This window comes from Uloborus diversus, unplaced genomic scaffold (assembly GCF_026930045.1).
Source record: "Uloborus diversus isolate 005 unplaced genomic scaffold, Udiv.v.3.1 scaffold_13, whole genome shotgun sequence".
Classification (NCBI taxonomy): domain Eukaryota; kingdom Metazoa; phylum Arthropoda; class Arachnida; order Araneae; family Uloboridae; genus Uloborus; species Uloborus diversus.
The window spans coordinates 4713830-4736357 of record NW_026557987.1 but is presented as its reverse complement, the minus strand read 5'-3'; the positions used below and the strand labels follow the sequence as shown (position 1 = coordinate 4736357).

General features: G+C 34.7%; 1 protein-coding gene across 1 annotated transcript; it reads left to right on the top strand.

Annotated features, from left to right (window-relative positions):
• Positions 1–20023: 20023 nt before the first annotated feature.
• Positions 20024–21101, top strand: LOC129232631 (gastrula zinc finger protein XlCGF71.1-like). The gene is made up of 2 exons (XM_054866763.1): positions 20024–20348; positions 20748–21101. The coding sequence occupies exons 1-2, from the start codon at positions 20059–20061 to the stop codon at positions 21034–21036; spliced, it is 579 nt and encodes a 192-aa protein (XP_054722738.1). The 5' UTR covers positions 20024–20058; the 3' UTR covers positions 21037–21101.
• The last annotated feature ends 1427 nt before the right edge of the window (positions 21102–22528 follow it).

The following is a 22528-nucleotide window of genomic DNA, read 5'->3' as shown; positions in this document are numbered from 1 at the left end:
ATACCAGAGAAAGACCCTTTGCTTGCAGTCAATGTGACAAGACTTTTTCGTTCAATTCAAACTTGACGAGACATTTGAGGATCCACACAAAGGAGAAGCCGTATACTTGCGATGTTTGCGGGAAATCGTTTTCGCAGGGCTCCACTTTAAAAACGCACTACAGGGTACACACCAACGAAAACCCGTATGCTTGCGATTATTGCGAGCAAACGTTCACCTACCCTTCGACCCTGAAAACGCATTTGAAGGTGCACGCTTTGGGCACGAGTCAAAAACTACGCACCTGTCGATACTGCGAAGGACTTTTCGAGAGCCACTCGAAGTTGCTGGCACATCTGAAGATACACGATGACGAAAAGCCGCATTCTTGCGATCGTTGCGGGAAAACGTTCACCACGGCTTCGAGCTTGAAACAACACTGGAGGATACACACTAAAGAGAAACTATACTCATGTGAATACTGTGAAAAAACCTTCACACATGCTTCAAATCTGTACGTACACGTGAGGATACATACGGAATACAAGCCGTATAGTTGCGAGTACTGCGAAAGGACTTTCGGTAGCAGCTCGGATAAGATTAAGCACGTGAGGATTCACACGAACGAAAAACCATATTCTTGCGAGCATTGCAAAAAGAAATTTACCGAGAGTTCGAATTTGAAGGACCATGTGCGGTGGAAACACACCAAGGAACGGCCATTTTCCTGCAGTGAATGTGAGAAGACTTTCGTCAGAAACTCTGCTCTGAAAAGGCACGCAAGACTTCATACGAAAGGGAGGCCGCTTATTGTGGTTCTTAAAACGAACCCTGACTAGCAATTGTGACTTTAAGGCATGCCCCTGACTCACTTGGAGTGCCAGGGGGTCCAACAGCAACTGTCAGGGAGGGGGGTGGGAAATGCTGTGAAATTTATCTTTTCCTTGAAATTAGAACCAAATTTTTAATATTTAGCAGGATCAGGGCCGGATTTGGAAGTGTGGAGGCCCTTAATCAGGGTTCGAAAAGATCATCATATTTTCGAAAATGTCCGATACTTTGATATATATCCAAAAATTTTGATATATATGCATATATCAAATATTTTCGACCCGTGAAGGTTAGGATATTTTTTAAAAATTTTATTGTAGGGGCCCCTTTGTTGTGGAGGCCCCGGGGCAGTAGCCCCGCCTGCCCTCCCCTGAATCCGGCCCTGAGCAGGATATTATTATATCATCTTCAATTCACTTTTTTGCTTAAAAATTCCTCTTATTAGGCAGTGGTCCCCCCCCCTCCCCCCACACACACACCCACCCAAGAGCTAGAGGCACCCCCCTAAAAGAAAAAAATTACTCCTAAAAATAACCCTTCCTTAAAATTTCAATGTTGCAATCTGCGGCATGACCACCTCCTGTATTATGGTATTCCTTTTTATTATATTTATTATTTACGATCAGGGTTGGCAAAAACCCGGGTTTTTTTAAAAAAGCCCATGGACCCAACGTTTTTTTTAATAAAACCAAAAAAAAACCCCTACTAAAGCTGGAATTTTAAAAGAAATTTGGGTTTTTTGTCTTTTTTTAGGGAAAATGTGGGATGCTTGTAGCATAAGTAAATGGACAAAGCACAAAAAATTGTCTTGCGTTAAAAAAAGTTGGAAAATTCAGCGTTTTCTGAAGAAAAGTAAAAAAGACGACGAAACCCAAGAATACTGAAGTTTGAGATTTTTTAGTTTTAATGATTACCAACAGTTAGGGCAAAGTTACTTCTCGGGTGATAAAAACTATTGTTCTTTTTTAATTACTACATCTTTTTTTGCATTTTACTTTATTGTATTTCATTTTGTCATGCAAAACTACTGTAGAACCTCAAGTAGTTTAAATCCCTTTTTGCTGAGTTCCGGCTTAATCAAGACGTTTCTTTGAATTTTATGTTACATGTTTTTCTATTTCTGTGTAGAGAGTAAGAAATATTAAACTTTTTCGTAAGATAATGAAAATACTGTACATCCTATTCTGTTTTATGTCTAACCGTTTGAGAAACCTGTTAATTTCTAAAAAATATACCTTGTTTATTCGAGATTTGTGACGTATTGGTTTGCAGAAAATAATTCACATGAGAGCCTTTCGGCTAGAGTAGTTTCCTCTGTACAATCTACAAATATTGAGAAAATCAGAGGTGACAGGACTTAGTCAAGATAATTTGAGTTATTTATTGACCAGTTAAAGAAAAAAGTAAAATACATATATTTAAAATCTTTGAAGTATTTTTTTAATGCTGTTAAGAGTGAAGAAATACTATTAAAGTTCAAAATTCATTTTTTATGTCCATTGTCTGTGGTGAAGAACAAATAAAAAAGAAGTTTAAATTGTGAAAGTATTTAAATTAATTAATTTTTTAAAAAATTTCTCGGAAAATTTTTAAAAACCCATAAGTGGGCTAAATAATGGGGTTTTTTTAAATGAGTTTTTTTTTAAAAAAAACCATTGGGTCAACCCAATTGGGTCCAATCTGGCCAACCCTGTTTACGATCTATTTAGGTTAAACAATAGATATTGAACTCTTTGCTTTCACTGCACCACAATGCCTGGGAAATAAACTTACTATAGCTCAATTTGTTTCTACTACTTTTCTCAATTACTGATAATCATTTAGAGATGTTTAATATGTATTGGCGTCCCTCATATAACATGGTGCTGTAAAATACGGTTTCGCTATTACATGATACAAAATCTGAGATTATTATAACATATTGCATCGTTGAATTTAATATCACAGTTTGATACAACATGATTTAAAAAAATTAAATTTTGTTTGAACTACTGTAAAAGGACTTATAGTTAGAAAATAACACTTCGCAAAATTTGGCAAACAATAAATAAAATAATGCAGCAGTAGAAGAATTCTGTTTATTATATTTTATATTCATATTTTTTCATTGTTCTTCAGATGAACTTGATTGCTGCAGAAAATCCCTGATTTACTTTTTTAAAGTATATGTTTTTCTTAGTAGATAAAGTTGGTTAAGTTTTTTCTTTTCTTAATCTTATTTTTATTTATTTTATTTCCATGAAAATAAAGAGCTTGTTTAGTATGTTTTATTGGTGGATAAGACTTTCAGCTATCATTTTACGCTATGGATTTTACACCACAATACTTAACTTTGATATAGTAACAATATAGCTTCTTATTATTACAGAGTTTCGTATCACATATATATTAATCCAATATAGCACAAAGACTAGTTTCAATACTACAAAGTACACATTGCCCTGATTTATTTCTGTAGATGCCTAATTAATTTTAAAACAATAATCTAAAAAAATAATTTAAAAGTTAAACATAACATTGTTTCGATGTAGCCTGTCTTGCATAATATAGTCGAACTCAAGAACAGGGTTTGCAGAAAAATTTTTGGCTCTGCAGAATTTTTTTTATAAACTACTAACGTTAATTTAAAAAAAAAGACGATATTTTTTTTAAAAAATTCCATGTTTTACTTTTGTTTCTTCAGAAGCTAAAAAATAATGATTTCTTCTTGATCATAGTACGCTAATTACTGAAAGACAAAGGAGTCAACGGTTGCAAATGGAGACTACTTCTACTATGACTGTATGGTTTTTTATTTTACACAGCCTGAATCACGTAAGAGAAGAACTTAAGCTATGTAAAATAAGCAACTTTACTGACTATGGAAAGGTCTCTATTAGTGAATCCTGCTGTAAATTGAATTTCTACTTTGGCGTTGAGAGAGAGGGGAAAAAAACCACAGATAATCTGCGACAGTGTATAATCCGTACCTCATTAATTTTACATTTTTTAACAGATAGGAAAATATAGTATTCATTTTTGCAGAAATACTTAATTTTAAACAAATAAGTAGTTTTTGTTGATTTGTTTACAAAGTCAAATATCTTCACAAAATTGTCAAGTAAAAAGCAGGTAGCTCATGTTTTATCAGATCTACATGAACTTTTTCACAAAAAATGATAATAATGATCATGTGACCACACGCATGCCCATATTGGGCAAAAAATAATGGTTAAGGCAATTATCTTCAGTTGATGAAAAGCAAGTGTTAACTATATGTTATTGCCAAAAAAAAAATTAAATGATTTTAAAGTTTTTTCCCCTCGCTTTTTCATATTTTAATATATTTAATGAATTAGGCAAAATATTTATTTGCAGAAAATTTTCCAGTTAGGATTTGTGTTTGCAGAAAGCTTTTCATTTTATCTTCTAAGCCTGGATATAGCCCAGTACAAGTTAACTGTGCTCTAGGATGGGCACCTTTACATCATATTAATAGTTGTGTGTGCCTGAACGGTCTCAAAATGCTACTGAATATGTCAGACTGAGTAGCAAAAAATCAAATTTACTCAATAAGTTTTTTTACGCAGGTATGAAGGAAGAGCTTTTGTGTTCTTCGGTGTAATTTTTTCCCCTTCTTGCAAAGGGTTTTGTTCTCCATGAAATTATAAATTGACACAAAAGGTTCTAAATTAATGTGTGGTAGAAATACTGACTTCAAACAATATCAAAAAAGTGGTTAGTGAACCAAAAATTATAAGTTTAATCGATCAACCCCACCTGCACGTTAAATGTAGGGAAACAACTTTCTATCACAGGAAATTGACTGGGGGTCCAAGGCGCCCATTTAGGCGGGCTTGAGCCCCCCCCCCCCTTTTGAAATTAAAACTTTCTTGTTTTTAGTGCTTTTTTCTTTGCAAAAATGTAAAAACATTTCTTCTCCAGCCGTTAATGAATAAGTCATTAAAAATGTCAAATTTTAATGACTCTAATCTGTCCTCAAATCAGTTTCCATGGGGAAAATATCCTTCTAAACCGTGGTTAAAATATCTGAGCCCCCCCTCCCCCTTACTATTTTGCATATGGGTGCCCCTGGTGAGGGGTTCCAAGAAATGCCTTTATCAGTGCATAAAAATGTGCTTTTGAATGAAAGTCATCCAAATGAAGGCAAACCAAAAATAGGTTGAAAAAAAAAAAAATTTGAATTTTGTCTTTTTGAATTCAAATTATGTTTTTTGCAATCACGAGTGTGTGTGGGGGGTATGTGTGTTTGTGTGTAGGGGGTATGTGTATGTGTGTAGGCATATGTGTGTGTGCAGGCATGAGTGTGTGGGTAGTTGTGTGTGTATGTGTGGGTGTCTGTATGTATTTGTGTGTGTATGTGTATGAAGGTGTATGTGGGTGTAGGTGTGTTTGTGTGTATATGTTTGTGTGTGCATGTGTGTGTGTGTGTAGTTGTGTATGCATGCATGGGGGGGGTATGTGTATTCGTGTGTAGGCATTTGTGTTTGTGTCTGTATGCAGGCATGAGTGTGTGAGTAGTTGTGTGTGTATGTGTAGGTATTTGTATGTATGCATGTGTGTGTATGTGTTTAAGTGTGTGTATGTGTGTAAGCATATATATGTGTGTGTAGGTGTGTGTATGTATGCGTGTGTGTATGTGTTTGTGTGTGTGCGTATGTGTTTGTGTATGAGTATGTGTGTAGGTGTATATGTGTGTATGTGTATGTATGCATGTGTAGTTGTGTATGTATGCGTGTGTAGTTGTGTATGTATGCGTGTGTAGTTGTGTATGTATGCGTGTGTGTGTAGGGCATGGATGCAACCTGGAGACTGTTTTCGCTCTAGGAGCAGCATCGTGAGGAGCTTGTCGACGGTGGTGCTGGCAGAGGGTGGCGGTGGGAAAAATAAAATGATAGGACATCAAAACAGTCAAGTGAGAACAATAAGCAATCGTGATTGCTCAAAGAAATCATGGAACCTAATGACCCAAGGTTATCATTCATTTAATTTAATTCTAATCAGGGTTCGAAAACATCATCATATTTACGAAAATATCAGATACTTTGATATGTATATCCGAATATTTTGATATATATGTATATATCCGACATTTTCGACCTGTGAAAGTTAGGGTATTTTGTAAAAATTTTATTGTGGGGGCCCCTTTGTTGTGGAGGCCTTGGGGCAGTCCCCTAAACCTGACTCTGCCTAGTGAGATCTTGCCCTATCAGTAGAGTAGTTAAGGTGTGAAAAAATTACAAAGAAAGTCACTTCGACATTTATACTATAAATAAGGAAGTATATTGTTTAAACTTTTGTTTTGTCAGAAAGTTTTCATTGAGTTCCATGTTTTATTCAAAGTTTCTTGTTTTGTTTATGTTTCACTTTTCATGAATTTTTATGATTTGTCTTTGCTACAAACAAGGACGGATCCAGAAATTTTTCAAGGGAGGGGCAATTGATTTATATTGTTTATTTTTTATTATGTATACTGATTTGAAGTATTGATCACAAAGGTTTTGGGCTTTAATTCCGAAACGGTTCCGAGATTAGGGTCCCAAAACCAAACCTCCCTTCTACCAACATCAATGAAGCTCGTCGAAATTTGCGTTTTTTTAACTTCATTTTTGAAAAAATTACCAGTGGAGAGTCCCTCAAGAGAGGGGCGATCGCCCCCAACGCCCCTACCTTGTATCCATCCGTCCCTGGCTAAAAATTTCTGCTATTTCTGCTAAATCAGAAAATCAATATTTTAGTACAAAAATTTTGAAAGTCAAAGTGTATGTAATAAACTGTCAGGACCTTGGAAGAGTAAGGGAAAATCCCGAAAATGGAGTATGGGATTTGTTTTGTATACTTACCCTTGGTATCGTTTTCTAATTTCTCCATTTGTTGTGTTACAAGTATTATTACACATAAATAAAGAGGGTTCGTACGCTCCTTCAAAACTCCTCCAATATTCCTTCATTTGGGAAATTTTTTTCGAAGGGCCCTTCAAACTCCTTCATTTTGGTTTGAACTCCTTCAAAACTCCTTCTTTTTTAGTTGAAGACTACATAGTCTTCCTCTATGACAGTAACTTAAAATGCATACTTTGATCGACAACTTAACTTTGTCACAAGGGCGAAGGTATAAGGGTGATGAAGGGGTGAAAATATTATTAGATGACTAAGACATTTCATAATTGAAGTAAACCATGCTTAATTGGGGGCTTGACTATTTTTCAAGTTTTATGATTATTGCATTTCCTTCCACCACACTCTCAGCTGCAAAAGTCGATTTCTCTAATTATTACTTAAAGATACATAAGCAGATGTACTATATTAAGCGATTGTGTTAAAAACATAATTGTTTAGCAAATGGCAGTTATAATATTGTAAAATGGGTCATCCACAAGTGATGTCATGCCTTGAGGGTGAGCCTGGTTCACGAAATTGTGACAAGGGGAAGAGAGAGGATGACAAGAAGTGACATCACACAGTTATTATAACAATATGTTTATAAAAATGACATGTGACAAGAGGAGGAGTAAGTTGAAGTGTGACACTTTGTGACAAATGGGGTAGGGGGTCAAAGATGTTGAAAAAAAAAATGCGACAACATTTAAGGATAGCCTATTAGTATGTACTCCTTCAAATCCTCATTTTACTCCTTCAGAACTCCTCCAAAACTCCTTCATTTAATTTCTGAAATTAAGCACGAACCCTGATAAAGTGTTCAGTTGTCATAAAAAACATATACAATGTATATTTGTATACTCACTATTCATATAAGAGTGGGGAGAAAAATTATTTAATGGCCAAAAATGGAGGTCAAGACCTACCTGCAAAAGATTGGAAATCACTCTTCTAACAATAGTCATTGTAGTTTTCATTAGTATGTCCAAACTTATGCAACAAATTTCCTATGTTGAGAAACTGAGGTTAGATTTATCTTATTTTTGCTTTGTTTTTTAGTCTGGCCTAAATTTCATATCTTTTTCTCTCCAGACCCATCACATTTTTATGTATGACTGTTGTTGAAATGGAATCTTTTGCTTGTAATTGTAGTAAATGTTTTATGTAACAAAGAAAAAGAAATATGTGATTTCTTTCTGAGAAAAAGATCTTCAGGATTTGTACACTCCATCAAAACTCCTCCAGTACTCCTTCATTTACGAAATTTTTTTGAAGGGCCCTTCAAACTCCTTTCTTTTTGGTTTTAACTCCTTCAAAACTCCTTCTTTTTTAGTTCAAGACTACATAATCTTCCTCTATAACAGAAACTTAAAATACTTCAATTGACAACTAACTTTGTCACAAAGGCAATTTTAATGTAGTAATTTCGTGCATTTATCTTTTTCGATTTACAAATTGATCATAGTTAATTCATAAAAGTTGAAGGTGAGAATTTTATTAGAAGACTAAGACATTTCATAAGTGAAGTAAAACATGCTTAAATGGTGCTTGGCTATTTTTTCAAGTTTTATGATTATTGTTTTTCCCTCCACCACACTCTCAGCAGCAAAAGTCAAGTTGTCTAATTATTATTTTAATATTTAAAACTACATAAGTAAATGTACTACATTAAGTGATTGCATTAAAAAAACAATTGTTTAGTTAATTGCAGTTATGATATCGTAAAAAGGGTTATCCACAAGTGATCTCATGCTTTGAGGAGGAGACGGGCTCATGAAATTGTGACAAGGGGAAGAGAGAGGGTGACAAAAAGTGACATCACGCAGTTATTGTAACAATATGTTTATAAAAAATATGACGTGACAAGAGGAGAAGTTTGGGGTAAAGTGTGACACTTTATGATAAAAAGTCAGATGGTCAAATATGTTGAGAAAAGGTGTGACATCATTTAATGACACTCTATTACTACTCCTTCAAAATCTTATTTTACTCCTCGAAAACTCCTTCATTTCATTTCTGAAATTGAGTACAAACCCTGGATCTTGTAATTTTTGCTATGTCATTTTGTTGTACAGTATAACTTTGATTTAACGATTTTCTCAATTTAACGATACATTTCACTATTTCGAATTCGACTGCATTGAGTTTCTACGCTCCTCGATTCAACAATAGCTTCGATTGAACGACAGCTTTTTCCAGCCCTTTGACAATCAGTAAATCGAGGTTATACTGTACTTAAAAATTCACCGGTTTTTGAAACATGGGTCTTAGTTTGGAAAATTCATTTCAAACTGTAATAGTACAGTAGACGACCGTTATATTGCACACCTTGGGACCAGAGCTTTTGCGTTATACAGGTTATTTGTGTTATATAGATCATTTCATAAATTTTGAAAATAATATTCAGTATATATCTATATATTAGCTCTTCAGAACGAGTTTTATCTGCAATAAGTATTAAAGCACCAATATTACAATTAGTTATTCACAAATAAATATGTTTCACAATCAAAATCCTACACTTCAGCTAGCTTCATGGTTTGCATAACAGCTGCATTTTCAAGAGCCATCTGGTTTTTTCTGTTTACTATGAGTACTCATTTTCAATTTAAAAGCTTTGAAATAAGATGGAAAGATGAAAAACTGTTTCAAAATTTAATTTGCCTTACAATTTTTATGCTTGCAAAGCAAAACAAAGGGATTTTTTAAACTTCAAAACATATTGCTTACTTCTGAAAAGTTGTGCGGTTTATAGAGAATTGCGTTATATAGGTCGGCATTATAACGGTCTTCTACTGTAATTAGTTCTCTTGCGTTTAGATTTGATAAGATTTCCTGTCCATGAAGAGGGACCGAAATACTGTTTACATTTTCATGCATTTCAGTTTTATGTATCTTGTATCAATTGTGAAATTCCCGAGAAAATAAATTTGAAAAGTTTGACATGTTCTGATGGTTTGACATCTAAATTATCCTTCATGTGTAATAAGCATTACTCAACCCTTATGTTCCATTGTTATCAAATTGCCAAAGATGTTCCACTCATTAAATACTTTTGAAATTATTTTACCTGTTATTTACACAACATCATTGAAGTTAATCAATTTCTTTTATTAGCAGTTTATGTAGTTCTTAATGATGAATAAAACATTGAATTTTTGTTTTTGTAATTTTTTCCTAAACCTTTAAAAAAAAATGAGTCTACAAATCTGCACCTCGTAGCCTGAGAAACGTAATTCACACAACTTTACAGTAGAGAGGAAAAAAAAATTCTGTCGCATGCAAAGGATGGGACTTACGCTCTTTTAAGCTTGGTAAAAGTTGAAAAGGATTTTTTTTTCTTTTAGAATGGGGGTTGTTTGATTCAGTCAAAAGTGGCACTTTTTATCATTGAAATTGATAGAAAAGCAAAAAAAAAGTGGACTCAGAATTTTTTTTATTTTTTCGACAGTTATTTTTTAAAAAATTTTATAAAATGTCCGATTTTTCAAACAAGGCGTGGTCTTGATGACGTCACAAATGATGCTCTTTGGTGCATCTTTCTACTGCGTTTCCACGATGATAATCAAGAAGTGAATTAAAACTGCGCTCTACGCTTGCTGTCAACCCTATCATTGCCAGTACATGTGAGTAAAGATGCAAATTAAGTATTTTTCTCAGCATCAGTGAACGGCATTTCATCATTTGTGATGTCATCGGCCGAAGTGTAAACAATGAAAACGCACCAATTTAAGTATTTTTTTTTTAAATATTAAATTTAAACAAATTATTTAAAAAATGGTCAGATCCTAAGTTTTTAAGCACGCTCTTTCAGAGAAAAATACTTTTTAAAATTTTGGAATCGTCCCTATTATGTTCACATGGCACGATGCGGGATAGGCTTCTACATGCAATGAACTAATAAACAGAAAATAGCAATCTTTGGACATGTGTCCTTCTGACTTTGAGGTACAGAAATAAGAAGTTAATTTGTGTGAAATGTGAGTTTGCTGAAGGACATTACACCTTCATGTACATGAATTCATTGTTTATTTGAATGCTAATTCTTGATTGAAATATGCATGCAATTTTCTCAGTAAGATATATTGAAGGATTGGGCAAATTATTCAGGAAACTGGAAGTTTGAACTATCATGGGTTCATTAAAGTTTTATTTTATTGCTCAGTACTAGTGCCAACTCCCCGTCTCCTAATAACTTGTATATGTGCGTATGTGTCCTTTTTTGGATAGAATCGTGAGTGCTTTTCTTCGAAAATTTATTTTTTTGCTAAAGGAGTGTCGATGGCAATTGTGAAGTTTTATGGACTCATCACTCTGGAATAGACACTAACCTCAGGGGTGATTGTGTTCCGGTATTTTACCGGATTTCCGGAATTTTCATCTTGAATTCCGGTATCTTCATCTTCGAAAATACCGGAACTTCTATATTTTCAGATAAACCCACTTTTGTAAAATTGGGGGCGATTAATGAAATGCCAAAAGTCCAAATTGAAGACGTTTTGTTTGGTATAAAGCTTAAGCTACGGTAATGGTTTGTAAACTCTATGGTAATTATCGAAGAACATCTGGGGTGGGGGATGGAATAAAGGCTAGATGAGAAGAATCCTTGAAAAATTAAAAGAATTTCATTCCCACCATGCACATGGACGTATTAAGTCCAATTAAAACTTCGAGTTTTAGCCCCAACAAATAATTATGTATATAAATTATTTATATACATAATATAATGTGTACATACACGTAATGTATATATATATGCCCATCAAAACACTTTTTCTTCTTGGGGAAAAAAAAGTTCAGGTATTTTTTCATGGATTCACAATCACCCCTGCTAACTTAGCTGGAGCCAGATGTCATCTCATCAACCCAACAAACTGGTAGCTAAATTTAATTTAGCCTATTAGCAAGAGACCACAGCAATGGTATGTTTCACTTACTCAATTGAAGGCAAAACTTTGATATTAAGCAATGCTAATTTTTCTTTAACTACCAGTTTGTTGATGCTCGCAGCTTCAATGAGATGACATCTGCCTCGGGCTCGGTTATTGACTATTCCAGACTGATGAGTTCTAACATGAACGAAACTGTCTCTGGATGTGATATACACAGGCTGTAGGTATATTGCATGTATTTTTTCTGCCTCATCCACAACTTCAAGGGTGGTCAAGGCCCGTCTGACTAAAAGTAAGGCCCTAGGCCCACATTAATTTTTAAGCCCCCTGATTTGTTTGACCCCAGTGGTTGATTTACAGGTTTAGGGCACATCCGAATGCACTTTTGGGAGCCTCTTTGTCTATTCACAAAGCTATGTATAAATCATTTATCATGTGCATTTATGAATCCCCTTTGGAGCCCCTCATAATTGTGACAAAGTAAATTCGTTACTGGCAGAATGATTAAAATTTCACATTTAAAAAAGTTTTTCCAATTAAAAAGTCATAATTTTTAATTATTTTAAAAATACACGTACTTTTTATATTGTAGTTGCAATGCTATGCATAATTCTTTAAGAAATTTGGGGCCCCTTAGGAAGATAGGACTCCAGGCCTAGGCCTTGTTGGCCTGTGCGGTAATCAGGCCCTGAGGGTGGTAACTAACTCATCAGAAATTCTTGCAATAAACTTACCCATAAGTTTTCATTATTTTACTGGAAGTATTTCATTTTTTTCGCAGTAAAACATCGTCTTGAAATCGGGGGCCACTTAACATTGAGAGATCACGTTCCATGACTTTGGAGCTTTCAAAAAGTGACGTAAAATCTGTGTGTCGCGACAGGGAGATTTCACCAAAATAAAAATATCAGATATTTTCGATACTTTTAAGTTTAAATTTAGCATTTCACCTTTAAGCACTTCTCAGTGCTGCTTTAAGTTTTATGATTAATCTAACGCCAATTTACCTTACAGACTATTTTTGTGTTTTTCAATCTGTTGCAGACTTTTTTTTATAAAATGTACATTTCATTTGAAAATTTCTATTTTCTTAATATCTTACTATGTTTTTTTTGAATTAGATTCTAAAGTTACTTGGGCACTTGAGCTGGATTTTCTGTTTGTATTAATTTGGACAGTCTCTAATACAGTAGGTGAGTGGTATTGTTTGTATAAAACAAAATCCTTAATAAATGCAATATACCATTCAATACATGCAGCCTGGTTATGACAACCAAAAACAGCAGATTTTTCCTTTTTATGGGCATTGTATATGTTTACCTGGAAAGTCATGGATTTTGGCTATACAGTCGAGTCCCGACTTACGCGAGGGATGTGTTCCAAAATCCTTCACGTAAGTTGAAATTTCGCGTTGTGGAAAAGGGTATGTGTAAAAACTTTTATAAAACGTATCCAATTATTTTAGACACTTGTTAACACCCCCTCAACTGTTAAAAACCATTTCGTAACTATACATTACTGTTTCTAACATAAAGAACTGAATGTTTACTAATTTATAAAAAAAAAAAAAAAATTATTCAATGTTAAATACTGCTACAATGCACACAAAATCAATGATCAATGGGAAAGGAAGACATAAAATTAACCAGTATACGGTGCGTGCAGTATACAGAAAGAAAAGCTAATGCACTATAGTTGTACTGTTCAGTAGATCCTGTAATGATATTTATAACTTAAAAAAGTGAAGATGATAATGATTTATGCTGCGTAATCAAACCAAAAAAACTAATATATTTTTAAACAGTTTCTTCACTGTTCAGTGATGGAAAAGGGATGAAGGTCTTTTTTCACAAAAAAAATATTGTAGCCAATTACAAAGACAATACTTACACACCACTATTCCCCAAAAATTTTTGGGGTGAGGAATTCGCGTTAGGTCTAAAATTCTGTACTGGTGAAAAAATCACGTTCTAGCCATTTCGTGTAAGTTGGATCGCGTTGTAGCGGGAGTCGACTGTAGTCAAAAGTGGTCATGGAAAGTCATGATTTTCAGCAAAAAATACTCAAAAATCATGGAAACCGACTATTGATCATGGACTTCAGTTTTTTGAGAATATGCATATTTATCGAATTTTACAGATTAGGTGTAATATTTACTCACCTTACGGGGGGGGGGGGGGTTAGTTTCTTATGGGGGGCTTCAGTTCCAGTTTTTTCACACATTTTGAACCTGCTCCCATAAAGTTCACTTGTTTTCTGAGTTTTTTTACTATTTCATTTTGCCACTCGGACATTTATCATTTTCTGATTTTCATATTTCATTATTTTTGACCTGTATATCTTATGTAGTTGATGACCATAACACTTCTTTGCCACATTCATATTAATCGAATCAAATTCATTTTTTCCCAAAATGATTCAAGGTACTCATAAATCTTGTGATTAATTTTCAATGGTTACTTAAATTAAAGAAAATTTTAGAAAATAAATCTGAAAATAAAGAACTAATTTAGGATGGTGATAGAATATAAAAATCTGGGAATTTTCATTGGTTAGATTTTTATAGCCAAACCTAACCCCATGTAATTTTTTTAATGAGTTTTCATCAAAGACAGTGTTTATTCATTGTCTGCAACCATTGCGTGCAACATCGCAGGAACTGAAGGGTTGCATAAAATTGACAATGAAACACTCTAAAATGTATGTTATAGATTTGTGTCACGTTACGAAAAGCGCACACATTGAACATTTGTGAGTGAAAAAAAAACTTTCAGTTTATCTTTGTTTTTATGTATCACTAGTGGTACCCGCAAGGCTTCTCCCATAATAGAAAATTAAAAGGTCTTTTGGTTCGCCTGTATATTTACAAATAATGTATGGTGAATTTTCTCGCCAATTGACGTGTGCCCATGTTACGGTTCACTTTATGATAATTTCGTAATTTACTCCTCCATCTTATGATATTTTTTTTAAAAAATTGGAATAGAAAAAGAACCACATCGAATTTTCGAAAAATCACTTTGAGGTGCACACCCCCATGCTACAAACTAACTTTGCCAAATTTCATGAAAATCGGCCGAACGGTCTAGGCGCTATGGGCGTCACAGAGATCCTGACAGACGGAGGGACTTTCAGCTTTATTATTAGTAAAGATTTATAGTGCTAAGTGTAACAGTTTGTGAAACTTAATTTTTTTGAAACCGGGATATTCTTTTATGCTAACCCTGCATTATCTTTTGTATTGTTATTTTGAACATATAGTATTTTCTCTTTTGAAATATTACCAAAAAACTCACAGCAAAAAAAAAACATTGAGATTGGAAATTAAATGTTAAGACCAGTGGCCTATAAGAGGTATGGACAGCACACACTCTGAGAAAAATAAGACTATGGAAAAATTAATTGTTATTATTATTTTTTTTTAATTTTAACTTTTTTACACTTATAAATCTTATGAGTGGGGAGGAGGCATACTGAAGTCTATGTACACTATTGGTAACAGCATCTTTATTTATTTCTTTTCCTTTCTTTCATTTTCTGTGTCTTGAAGTACGAAACGTAGCTATTGCAGTCGCATCATTATGTTGACTTAGCCAAGTTCAATGAATAAAAACTAATGTTAAATACTCAAATTGTTTGTATTTATTGTCCACTCTTTTCTTGCTAGATTTAAAGCTGCTTTTTTTATTTCATTTTTCTGGTTTATCATTCTGCCTTATCTCAGATTATGCAAACAGATTCATCCATACTGATAATCTGAAAAGACGAAATCATTTTAATTATATTTTTACAGGTTTAATTTGTTTGTGCAAAAGAAACAAAATTATGATTATTTAATGTTGTATTAAAATATTTCAAATCTATCAATAAACACACATCCATATTGTTCAATTGTTATGTAAATTGTTTTTTCAATTCAATTTCTTGAGCATATTTTCTCTTCAGCATATTTTCGAAATTTATTTTTAATTAACAGCTTAAAGCTTTTTAAATACTGCATTTTATGTAGATATTGTCCATGGCTTTGGACAATAAGAAGCCTGTAGATGTTGTTTACATTGATTTTCAAAAAGCATTCGATATGGTACCGCATGTTGCTCTACTTAGCAAATTAGCTGATATAGGAATAGGAGGGAAAACTTTCATTTGGGTAAAAAATTGGCTGACCGGAAGGAAACGAAGGGTAGTTGTAAGGGGAAATTATTCTAATTGGAGTGAGGTTTTAAGCGGGGTTCCTCAAGGATCAGTGTTAGGGCCTGTTTTGTTCATTATTTTTATGAACGATATTCACAAAAATATTTCTGGGAACATGAATTGTTTTGCTGATGATGTCAAAGTTATGGGGACTGTAGAAAATGAAGAACAAGCAAAGCAGCTGCAAGAGGATCTAGATCATATTACGGAGTGGGCTGATAAATGGGGTATGGCTGTTAATGTTGGGAAATGTCAAGTGCTACATTTAGGGCATGGAAATAAGTGTACAAGTTATTATTTGTAAGGTTCAGTCATTAGTCAGGCAGACAAAGTTACTGATCTGGGGGTCTTAATAAGTCAGGATTTAAAGTTTAGCCAACAGTGCAGCATTCCTAGCAACAAAGCCAATAAGATGCTTGGGTTTATCAATAGATCTATTTCAAATAAATCTAAAGAAGTTCTTCTGCCCTTATATAGAAGTTTGGTAAGATCCCATTTGGAGTATGCTGTTCAGTTTTGGTCTCCTTATCTTAAGAAAGACATTAACGTATTGGAAAGGGTTCAAAGGCAGGCTACAAGGCTAATAAGTGGACTTTCCCACTTAGATTATGATTCCAGGCTTAGAAGGCTAAAAATGTACAGTCTCGAGCAAAGAAGAGACCGAGGGGACATGATTCAGCTGTTTAAATTTATTAAAACGAAAGATGTTACGGGGATAAAGTTTAGCACTGAAAACAGGACAAGGGGTCATTGTTTTAAGCTATTTAAATCTCAGGCTAACATGGATGTTAGGAAAAATTATTATTTTAGCAGGGTAGTGGAACCTTGGAACAGCTTACCGGAAGAGGTGGTAATGAGCAAAGGAGTAGACAGTTTTAAGAGGGCCATTGATCTTCACTGGGGATTGTAAATTGACTAGGACCAGTCTAGCTGGGCCCAGAGCCTGTTGCTGGTCGTCACTTTTGTATTTGTATTTGATATACAATAGGTTTTCAAGTAGGGCAAAGAGAGGAAATTATTATCATTGATAACGCAAATCAGGGAAATTTGGTGAACTGAATCAGGGAAATTTTTTGCACCGTTTCTGACGCCACCCTGAATTTTCTTTGCAAGTTTACACTTAATGGGAGCATAAGTAGATTCATTTCAAATTTTGAAGTACAGTTGAACTCAGTTAATATGAAATGCCAAAAATTCACGAATTTGTTCTTATTAATAAGTAAAATGGGGGAAAATAAAAAATGCACATGTAAATTTCAAATAGAATTGCTTTGCAACTCATTTATATTGTCTATATTTTCACGAATTGTTAGTGCTTTTCTTTTTGTGCTCGCTATCTTTAAATTTTAATGAGTTACCAGATAAAGCAACATTCAATTTATAAGAAATGTCGAACTGCCAGGCAGGATAGGTTAAAATCTAAGCTTATTTACAGCATGAAATAACGTGCTTTATCAAATAGAAAGGTCGGAAATAGTGGGACAGTAATTTTTATTGTGTAACCTTTTTTTAGCGATGACTGAAGAACCAATTCGAAGAAAGGCGATAATGGGGGAGCAGGTGGGAATACCCAAATGAAAAAGGTAGACAGTTTTATCCCCAAGCAGACTGACTTGTCCGAAGATAAACAGGTGTTATGAGCTCAGGGGCGGCTCTAGCAGTTTTGCTGCCCCGGACAAATCTGCTAAGTGCCGTCCCTCCTCATGGTAAAAAAAATCAAAATTTTTTTAAAAAAAGGTCCAAACATTACAGTGTTTTATTTTTGCTTCACAATTATAGTTTATTTCCCTCCTTTTTGGTAATTCCTTCTTTTTAATATGAAGCACTGTTCCAAAACTAAAACCCCTCCCCCCCGCTGCACCCTCTAAAATAGTTATGATTAAAAACAGTTGTTTCCCCTTTGTCTTCACCTATTCATCTCTCCTACGTACAGCCACAGTTTCCCTACACTGTTCGACAGTTGCACAACCAGAAAATAATTTTAGAGATTGGAGGGGTTGGGGCATGCTTAAGATTTCACGTATCTGATAGGAGGGTCCGGGAGAAATTTCTGATATTGTAGTCCTTTGAACGCAGTTTTAGAGTCTCTGGTGGTTTAGATGGTGGAAAGTTTTAGAGGGACTTTTGAGGAAATTTCAAGAAGCTGAAGTCTTAAAAATGCGATCATAGGCAATATGTGTTGAGAGTAAGGGATGGGACTTCAGTGCTGTCTTCAATCTTTTTTTTTTTTTTTTGAAAATGGGGTAAAATTGATCACTTCTCGTTCCAATTTTTCGACACTGAAGTTCCACAACGCAGTTACCAACAAAGTTTGATGATTACAAGAAGTGGGCACTGTGGTTCCCCCCCCCCAAAAAAAAAATTTTGAAATGGTAGTCCTAAAAAGCGAAGATTTTAAGTGATATTCAGGGAGTAGGGTGTGGGTTTAAAGGTCTGACCTTAAGTTTTTAGAAATTATATATTTTTTATTTTCAAATTTGATACAGGAGCGTTGTCTAACTCGATCAAAAGAGGACTGCATGCTAAGCACCTCAACAAATTGTCACTTTTAAAAATCCTCTTTTTGACGATTTGGATGATATTAGAAGAAGGGGTTCAAGGCATGAGGCCTTTGTCTGGGAGTTTTCCAAAATGGAAGTCTTAAAAAGCAACTGTACATCATATTTGGTAACGTTAGAGGCTCTGCAATTTTTTAAATTGTAGCTCCAAAAAAGCAGTCTTAAACGATTTTTGATGATTCTCGAAGAGGTGCACATTTTAGGAATTTTTACCTGCAGCCTTACTAAAATGTGCCCCTAATACATAATACATCCAAAAGCGCTCACAGTAGTAGTTTTGCCTGGGAACATTCTTTTAAATACAGTGATATAGCCGATTCTCTAATGCTAGATTTTTCCATCTAGGGGCGCTGCAAAACATTGAAAGGTTTCATTATTCGAGTACGCAATTATTTGTGATGTTATTGCAAAATTTTGGCATTGCCCCTGTAGAAGTTTTGTGGCTCCCTGAGGAAGCTGGGGTTTTTTTTTTTTTTTTTTTTTTTGTAATTTACTAAAAAATGAAACTCAAGAATTTTTCCCAATGATAAAATACGGGTATGTACACATAAGTGCATCTAATGAATGACATTTGGGCATTTACATTTTTTTGCAATTCGGTTTCCAAATTTGCCGAATTATCAGACAGAATTTGCTGAATAAGGATTCTTTCAGAAGTCACAGCGACCTCCGTAACGTCCTATAGGGCCCAGCAAAAATATTTTTTTTCGAAATAAAATTGAAGAAAATTGTACGTACAAGTTGAAAAAAAGAAAACGACCCAAGTTAGGTATGGCCCATGTGGAATTCTCCACATCTCCCACATGGCCAGTCCGCCCCTGATTTCGTACTAACCGTGGTCATATTAACAGAGTTCAACTGTATTTAATTTTTGCTGTTAAAAGCAGCATGATTATGTTGTGAAAATATCTTTTGGTTTTATAATTGACTATTTATTCTTTTCAGTTTGTTACTTGAGTGAAGATGTTAGTATGACAAGTTCAGATATGAGACTACTCAGCAAGCTCCTTTTGACTTTGAAGATCCTAATACTGGTAGCAGAAATGTTCATACTTTTACCAAGATTAGGTAATTGTGATTACCTTGATTAAAGATTTGGTTGTATCTTGTAAAAGCATTTTGCTTTGTTGACTAGAATCTCTTTGAGCCCTGCAAATAAAGCATTTGAAGAATACCTAGAAACTGACATTTCCAAAGTAATAGTTTGTGTAAAAGCTTGCTATACGCTATGTAAAGTCGATGAGTTGCCTTTTGAAACTTAAGAGTGGCAACACATGAAAAACAAGCCATTTCTGGTAGTTTTCAGCATCAGAAGATTTAGTTATAAAAAAGATTTAATATTTTGTTATAGCTCTTTCAAAGCCACCATTTTTGGTTATTGTAAAAAGTAACATTCGTGCAGTTACCGAAAAATCTTGTTATAGTATTTTTTTTCCTCAACTGATTTGAAAAGAGATTTCAAACTGTAGAGTAGCCATTCTTAGGATTATTACAAAACAGTATTTTACTGTAGTTCAAGCTAGAAACCATACTCGAGATCACACTTCAAACTAGAAACGAACTAATGAGACCCCATTTCAATCAAAAATCTGTTTACAAGATCAATTTTCAAACAGAAAGACAACATTTCAAACAAAATTTATGAGAAAAATAAAATCCTTTTTTTTTTTGCAAGAAAAATAACCTTTGGAACAATTGTGCTCCATCATTTATTGAAACTTGGAAATGCACGAGCTCACTAGAGATGAGTCAGAGGAGTGGAATTCCTGTGAACAGTGCGGAAAGAATTTTAATAGCAAAAAAAATTTAAGAAGACATTTGAAATTCCACCAAGACTATAAGAAACCATTTACTTGCGATTTTTGTGAAAAGGCTTTTTATCAGAGTTCAAACTTAAAACAGCATTTGAGGATACATACCAAAGAAAGACCCTTTGCTTGCAATCAATGTGACAAGACTTTTTCATACAATTCAAGCTTGACGAGACATTTAAGAGTCCACACTAAGGAGAAGCCGTACGCTTGCGATAATTGCGGGAAATCATTTTCGCAGAGCTCCATTTTAAAAACACATTACAGGATACACAGCAACAAAGCCTACCCTTCGACTCGGAAAACACATTCGAAGGTGCATGCTTTGGGCACGAGGCAAAATCTACGCACCTGTCGATATTGCGAAGAATTTTTCGATAGCTATTCAAAGTATCTTGCGCATTTGAAGGTGCACGATGGCGAAAAGCCGCATTGTTGCGATTGTTGCAAAAAAACATTTACCACTGCTATTAGCTTAAAAAAGCATATGAATATACACACTAAAGAAAAACTATACTCTTGTGTGTTTTGTAAAAAGACCTTCACTCATCCATCAAACTTGTCTGTGCATGTGAGGATACATACGGAAGAAAAGCCGTTTAGTTGCGAATACTGCGACAAGACTTTCCGCAGCTGCTCGGATAAGATAAAGCACGTGAGGATTCACACTAACGAAAAACCGTATTCTTGCAAGTATTGCGAGAAGACATATTCCGATAGTTCAGCCTTGAAATCCCATGTGCAGTGGAAGCACACCAAGGAGAGGCCCTTTCCATGCAGCGATTGTGAGAAGAGTTTTGTCACGAGAACGTGTCTGAAAGTCCATGCAACAGTACATGGCAAAGGGAGTGTGGCCATTAGAAAGAAGCCACCGAAGTCTGTTTTCCTGTAGTGAATGTAAGAGGACTTCTGCCCGAAGCCCGTTTGTGAAAAAGCATGTAAGAATACCAAGGGCGAATCCAGAAAATGTTCAAGGAGGGGGCGATTTTTTTTATTTGTTTATTCTTGACTCTTTTGAACTTCAATTTCTAAAAACTTTCGAAGGAGTGCACGAAACCCCGTCGCTTACCATTATTTAATCAGAGGTGTCCTACAGTTGCGTTTATTTCAAAAAAATATCCAGGAAGAGTCTTTGAACCTATCCCTGATATCATCTAAGATTGTCTAAAATTGAGATTTAGGTTCTTCAGTTCCAAAAAAGTCCCGTATAAAGTTCCAGTCCCTGTCTCCAGAGTAATAAGAGATGGGCTACAATTGCATTTTCACTACTTCAATTCCTGGAATGAGCTCCCTGTAATACAATCAAAGGTAATGTAAAATTGTGTTTTTGGAAATTCAATTTCGAAAATATGCATGAAGAAAGTTCCTGAATCTCAGCTCAAGGAGGGAGCTTTCCCCCCCATCGCCCCTCCCTTGTATCCGTCCTGGAAGAATACATACAAATCAGAGACACTTTTTGTGGTCAATAAAACAAACCCTGGCTAGCATTGGTGACTTAAAGGTCCAAACATTACAGTGTTTTATTTTTGCTTTATAATTATAGTTTATTTCCCTCCTTCTTGGTAATTCTTTCTTTTTAATATGAAAGGCTGTTCCAAAACTACCCCCCCCCCTCCTGCACCCTCTAAAATAGTTATGATTGAAAAGTTGTTTCGCCGTTGTCTTCACCTATTCATCGGTCCTACGTACGGCCACAGCTTCCCTACACTGTTCCGACAGTTGCACAGCCAGAAAATAATTTTAGGGGTGGGGGTCACTCTTAAGATTTTGCGTATCTGATAAGGGGTTCCGGAAGAAATTTCTGATATTATAGTCCTTTGAACACAGTTTTAGACAGTCTCTGGTGGTTTAGACGGTGGAAAGTTTTAGAGGAGCTTTTGAGGAAACTTCAAGAAGCTGAAGTCTTAAAAATGCGATTAGTATAGGCGATATGTGTTGACGTTAGAGTAAGGGATGGGACTAGATTTTTGGCCACTAGAGGGCGCCTGTGATGCAGGGAGTGTTATTGCTGCTAATTTGATAAGTGTTTTTTTACTATAATTTTTCATTATTACTGTCTAGTTTTAGGTTTTTTTACTTCACTTTATCATGTAATTTAGTTTTATTGTGTTTTGGGGGCTCATTTTTTGCTGTTATTGTATTCTTGAAGTGTTTTTGCATTTTTTGGAGCTAAGCCTAACATGTGGTGATCTCCTGGTTTTTTATTTTGTGTGCTGTATTGGGTGTAGCAACTCTGTTTATTTACTGCTGTTTTTAGTATTTATTCTGTGTTTTTTTGCATTTTTATCTTTCTGTTTTGCCTTTTGGAACATATTCACTGAGTAGAAATGGGTGTTATATGCATTATGAAAGAGGTAAAGAGTGGGAAGGGGGACAGGTGGATC

Coding starts and splice junctions, on each gene's coding strand:
- LOC129232631 (XM_054866763.1), top strand. CDS start 20,059: ATGCACGAGCTCACTAGAGATGAGTCAGAGGAGTGGAATTCCTGTGAA. Junction 20,349..20,747: donor GTCCACACTAAGGAGAAGCC/GTACGCTTGCGA, acceptor AAAGCCGTTTAG/TTGCGAATACTGCGACAAGA.